The following is a 6,448-nucleotide window of genomic DNA, read 5'->3' as shown; positions in this document are numbered from 1 at the left end:
CTCCATTATCCACATTGTAATTTTTTATTCAATTTAATGAAATTTTAAAAACAATAATTAACTTCCATAAGGATGCTGGTGCATTGGCAGTTTTACAGTTTTACTGCGGCCAACCGTGTGATTATTCGTGTACCACAAACAGTGAGGCAATTCCATAAATGGTGAATACGAGACGAAATATCACTTTATACGTCTGTGTCTAGTGATTCAACCCACCACCACGGAATGAGTTACCTCATTGTTGTAGAATGAATTCGATCAAAAGGAGCGGACCGATCCTAAGAGTCCTTGAAATGAAAGATGACGGCTATGTGTCATGCGGTGCTGATATCATGGTAGACTGAATCGATCACAGTTAAAAAATTCTTCCAAGTTATACAGTTAAGGCGGGGGGATCGTGTGTGTATGTGGGGCCAGTTTCTGTCAACTCGGTCTGTAACACCCCACTCAGGTTGCATTTAATCCGCCATGGGAGGGCGTCTGTGTTCTTAAACAATCCAAAAGCCCACCAAACGAATATAAATGCTGATGTTTTTAATGATACCCCACTCTGTCCAATGTTACATGTAATGGAGCTGCTGCAAACCAAAGACTCTCTGTCTGACTCGAAGAGAGAAGAAGAAGAACAACAACAAGAAGAACAAGAACAAAGAAGTAAATAGTTCGGTGAGCTTGTCCGGCTATGGAGGAGGGAACAGAGGAAGGAAGGTCTTTAGCTGAAACCCCAACTTACTCTGTGGCCTCCGTTGTCACTGTCATGGTCGCTTTCGGCTTCTTCTTCCACGCCTGTCTCAAATGGACTGCCAAGGTCTCTCTTTGCTCCATTCTCTACTTTCTCTGCTTCATTCGATGTGAAAAAAGATGTAACAGGCAACAACTTGTGTTCCCGGAAATAGGACATCGAAAGACAAGATGTACACCTGAATATGAAAATTTTCGTGCTAAAAGCGTCGACTGGCTGCCCTTCTCTGTTCATTGATCACATTCTTCATTTCCGGTTTTATTGGCAGTGGTTGGATAGAACTAAGAGGAAGTCTCTTCTTGCTGCTCTGGAGAAGATCAAGGAAGGTGAGGAGGAAGTGAAGTCAAACATGGCAGTTCTATTTCTAATGATTCGTTCTTCGTGCTGTTACTATTCCGTTGTGTGATATCCGATTCCCGTAACTTGGTTAATTGACATGTTGCAATTGGGATAGCAGAGCTGATGCTCTTCGGGTTGCTATCTTTGCTGATGGGTCATTGGATCGAATTCATAGCCAAGGTTTGTATCAAGTCCTCTGCCCTTAGCAGCCGATTCTATCCGTGCGCAAGGCAAGACGATTACAAGTCATCAACAGAGCATTTAACTTTGTACTACTTGAATAGTTCGGTTTCTAAAGATCAGCAGGCGTTAACTGGACAGCGTAATTTTTGTCAAGAGGTTGGTGTCTCTTAGGTTCTTTACCATTACATAGCGATCTTCTCTGTGACCATTGTGTGGCATAAGAAAACAATTTAGTTGGTTTCCTTTCGATTTAGGGTAATACCTTCTTAGACATAGCACACCAGGGTTTAATTTTCTCTCGATGTTTAGTCTTATTATGCGCTTTATCTGGGGCTTAATTTAATTCCCGACACGAGCACTCATTCTTAAACAACAAATTAATGTGTACATGTGTATAGATGCAACAAATCCTTACCGTAAGGTTTACTCTTTCCCAGGGCCATGAATCTTTCGCATCATACGAAAGTCTAGAGCAGCTTCGCCGGTTCTTGTTCGTTCTTGCAGTTATCCATGTCTCTTACAGCTTCGCAACCATTGCTTTGGCCATGATACAGGTCCGAATCCTTAAACCTCACATTTATTCGCTTTTCTAATCGTTCGGCTTTCATATGGAATAATTGACGATTATTGGTTTTTCCCTGTTATGTCGTTTAGATATACAGCTGGACAACATGGGAAAACCAAGCAAAAACAATGGCTATCCAAGGATCAGAAGGTCATAATATTTCCTGGTACAATCGATGGATTCTTATGCCATTACAAGCAGCATACTTCATTTTCACAATTTATAATTGTTGGATGTTCTAGGTTGTCCACCAAGAGAGGCCTCCGGTAATATAAGAATAATGCGAGTGTCGACTTTCATTTTCCATCACACTTCTCATCCATGGAGCCAGCACAGAGTTCTTGTTTGGCTGGTACATATGTTTTCACAATAATATGCAATATTAATTATGTCGCGTCTACCGCATAACTTGTAATTGGCTCGCAAATTTAGTACCTATGACTTGCAAGTTTTATTTGTCACAGCTCTGTTTCAGCCGTCAGCTCTGGAGTTCCATAAACAGACCTGATTATATGGCGTTGCGCCTGGGCTTCATTAATGTAAGTTGATTCCCATGGAACACGCACAAGCCCGACTTACTTTCACTTCGAGAGTAGCTCAAGTGGCGGTTCATTGATCTATATTCGGAGATTATGTTGTCTTTGTTCTTGGGTGAAGTGTTGTGCATAGTTCAGTTAGTTGATGCATTTGATCACTATAAATAAATTCTGCTTGTCACTCTTTCGGTTCTGAATTGTAGATGCATGAACTGCCATTATCATACGATTTTCATAACTACATGCTCCGGAGTATGGAGGAAGAGTTCCGGGATATTGTTGGCATTAGGTACAGCCTCTTCACTTCTCTTTTATCAAATATTTAAGTTCAGTCTGTGATGTTCATGACTGCAGAAAATTTCAAACTTCCGCAAACCGGAACCTTTTCTTCTTCCATGGTGCTATTCATAAAAAACGCACATTCTGAATGTCTTTGTTAGCTAATTTGTCTAGCCACTTATTGATCGTTCCTGTTGCAGCATACCACTTTGGATATATGCGATACTCTGCATCTTCTTAGATTTTCACGGTAAATTCTACTTCGGATTGAACATGGAGCTATATCCTATTCACTGCAATGCTCTGCACTTCACAAGTCCACTCGAGCCACCAAAACTTTGTTTCTTTCAGTTCATTGTCTCATCTGTTTCATTTTCTGCTTCACTTTTCAGGAAGCAACATTTACTTTTGGATGTCATTCCTTCCATCACTCGTAAGTCCTCCCTCCCGACTCGTATTACTTTCCCCACTTCCTAGTCTATGAATCAGCACTGATCATTCGCGATCTCTTGCTGTACTAGCTGATCCTTCTCATCGGTACAAAACTACACCGCATCATCATAAAGCTGGCGGTTGAAATCATGGACTCGTGTCCCACAGGAGACCAGCAATTCAAGCTGAGGGACGAGCTCTTTTGGTTCGGAAAACCGAGGCTTCTCTTGTGGCTCATACAGTTCATATCTTTCCAAGTAATTTCCCAGCTATATAATCTTGTTTTGCCATATCAGTACTCCAAACACGAGTCATCACCCGCTTCATGGCATTCTTTTTTCCTCTTCTCATGTTCCGTTATTTGGCAGAATGCATTTGAGATGGCAACAGTCATCTGGTCCCTGGTAACTGCTTCAATCTCAATCACAGTCAGCATATATGCATGATTTGTCCGATCTTGTCAATTTCTCATTATAAACTCAGACGAATTTTCCCAAATTAAATGGAGCTTCGACTCGAACAATAATTCAGGAAGGCACCATGTCAAAGGTTCCCGGTTAACGAAAATTCTTCTCAAGTTCTGAATAGCCTCCTTGATTTAGAACAAAAGGAATCTATCATGTGATATGTGAATAGACTTGAATTGCTTTGTGGTATTCAATCATAACTCAAACTACAATTGTAGTGGGAAATCCGAGACACTACTTGCTTCATGGATAACCGCATCCTCCTCGTGATCCGACTGGTGTTCGGGTAATGCCCTTAATGATCTACGCACCTTATAATTTCGCCGCGCAAGCATATATATCCACCTGCCTTGCTAGGAATTTGATGGGTCTTCTGATGCAATTGCAGGGTCGTGTCCCAGTTTTGGTGTAGCTTTGTTACTTTCCCACTCTATGTTATTGTCACTCAGGTTTCTTTTTCTCGATCTCTCCCTTGGCATACGTATTAGTAAAACGTAACAGAATCATATCTTTTCAATTTACTTCCCAGCAGAAATTATCCGTATGACTGCAGTGTAAGTGATTGATGGCTATATATACGGCAATGCAGATGGGTTCGAGGTTCAAGAAAACAGTGATATCCGAAAACGTGAGGAGATCACTACATGGATGGCAGAGAAGAGCAAAGGCGAAGCAGCACGGTTCTTCGGCCCCACTCCTCGGCGCGATGTCAGTTGCATCGTTGGATTCCTTGGTGGATGATGATGATGCTGAAAGATCTGTTGATCCCATTGAAACCCATGATACGGAGTCGATCACCTCCTCAGCTCAGGAAGATATTTCCGCTGCGCATCTAGATTGTAATCTGCCGCAGCGGGAAGATCATCATTCAAAGCTCAAAAATGATGAGTGGCCAGATAAAATTCATCGTTACCCACTTTTTGATGGTCATAATAGTGATGGATCTTCTGATCGCGATTAATTATGAATTTGATCGATTTATGCGACTTTATGAATGTGAAAGATGTGGAAAGTATATGGAATACAACAAAATTTGTTCTCCCGCATTTTTTCTTATGGCCTCTTAGGTTCAATAAAATGACAAATCAAACGGATATGGAATGGAATACATATAGATGTGATGTCGTGGAATTCCATAGCAGCACATTAGACCAGCCATTCGCAAGAAGCAAAAAGTCTAATTAGGAAGGTCCGGTTAATCGGGAAAATGAACGCCTGATTCATCGCGAATGCCAGTTGATCATGCCAATCCTATGCCAGCCCAAATCAATGACATATGTATTAAAAGTTGATTGGATATTAAATCTCGATAATTGACTACTCTACGAATCAAGAGATTCATTTATCTCGACTTCAAGGACTTCAAGTTAAAGAGGGTTGTTTTCCAATTTCAGTCATGATATGTCCATTTTTTGGATGCCTTTAGAGATCCCAACACTCTGATTATAATTAAAAGAGGGGTCTTAGACTCTTAGCAATGATATACATGTCATAGTTAGCTCTCGATAAATTACTCAGAAAATCATCCATATCCATATATAAGTAAAATTGTATCCTATTGTAATAGATGCTCTATCATTAATAGAAAAATTATTTAAATAATATATTAAATAATTAAGAGAATTGATTTAATCAAATCAAACCCCATTATAAAAACCCAATATCTTCTCGGCTTATTAGAAAAGGCCCATTTCAAAAATTAAGTGACAATTAAGTATACTAATAATTAATTATTTAATTAGATATTAACCTAATTTCTATTATTATAAGGGTGAAATTTTTGTAATATATGAAATTATGGTAATATAAAAATAAAAAATAAATACTATAATCAAATTTTATATTTATAAAGTACGTAACCAGTTTTGTGTGAATATCTGTAAAAGTATGTATATTATACAATTATTAGATAAATTATCTTGCATTGAGACCATTAGTGGGAAAATATTTTTAGAACCATTAAAAATTAGTCTAATTTTATTAAATTATAGTATGAAATTTCAAATTAACTTCAAGCATATTTTATTAGAAGGGTAAGATTATTGTAATATGTGAATTTGTTGCAATATAAAAAACAAAAATTATATATTTGAAATATGTCATCATATTTTGTATTTAAAAAGTACGTAACCAATTATGTTTGAATATCTATAAAAATGTGCATATTATATATTGATCGATGAGATAAATATAGTTGAGACCATTAGTTAAACAATATTTATCGAACCATTCAAAATTAGTCTAATTTTATTAGTTGATTACCGAATGAAACTTCAAATTAACTTTCGTCATATTTTATTGTGTTAAAGAGCAAATATATGTTTCAAAAAGCAGAACAATTGTTACAAGAAAGGATATATGTGTGTTAAAAATGAACACATATATAAAACACCAAATGATATAAACACTACAAAAAAGTTTGACGATATATAGAATTTCTAAAATTATCATGATCTTATAAAAGAACAAATTTATAACATAATGTTATTAAATGATAAAAATAGAAATAAAAGATAAATATAAAGATGTTATAAACAATATTTTTAAAATACAAATTTCTATTCTATTTACAAAACTTAATATATGTGATAAATAGATAGTAACGGTTAATTTGAAAATGTGATGCATATTAATTGAATAGAAATTATTATTATAATAAGTTTTATTTAAAAATAATTGAAGATTATTATTGATATCAAAATTAAAAGTTGAAAATTATTATTATTTTGTATAAGATAATTCATGTTTAAAAATATAAATACCTTCAATAAAAATGATATAGAGATATATGAGAATGAACCCGTGCAACGCACAGGACAAAAAAACTAGTGCCTTTTTAATTTGTCTCAAATCTATCGTGACCTACTTTTTTTTAAAATCTAAAGTCACAAGTTTTTCACTTTTA

General features: G+C 36.5%; 1 protein-coding gene across 1 annotated transcript; it reads left to right on the top strand.

The window, feature by feature from the left end:
• The first annotated feature begins 545 nt into the window (after window positions 1-545).
• On the top strand, window positions 546-4,582 carry LOC116199125 (MLO-like protein 4). Its single transcript, XM_031529420.1, has 15 exons — window positions 546-808; window positions 1,011-1,068; window positions 1,200-1,420; window positions 1,702-1,818; window positions 1,919-1,979; window positions 2,072-2,181; window positions 2,294-2,368; window positions 2,569-2,654; window positions 2,845-2,894; window positions 3,037-3,077; window positions 3,166-3,333; window positions 3,445-3,480; window positions 3,762-3,829; window positions 3,932-3,992; window positions 4,133-4,582. Exons 1-15 carry the CDS (start codon window positions 683-685, stop codon window positions 4,502-4,504), a joined length of 1,650 nt encoding a protein of 549 aa, XP_031385280.1. The 5' UTR covers window positions 546-682; the 3' UTR covers window positions 4,505-4,582.
• Window positions 4,583-6,448: the final 1,866 nt, after the last annotated feature.

This window comes from Punica granatum, chromosome 3 (genome assembly GCF_007655135.1).
Source record: "Punica granatum isolate Tunisia-2019 chromosome 3, ASM765513v2, whole genome shotgun sequence".
Taxonomy (NCBI): domain Eukaryota; kingdom Viridiplantae; phylum Streptophyta; class Magnoliopsida; order Myrtales; family Lythraceae; genus Punica; species Punica granatum.
The sequence above is the reverse complement of the archived record's forward strand: the minus strand, read 5'-3'. Positions and strand labels throughout refer to the sequence as shown.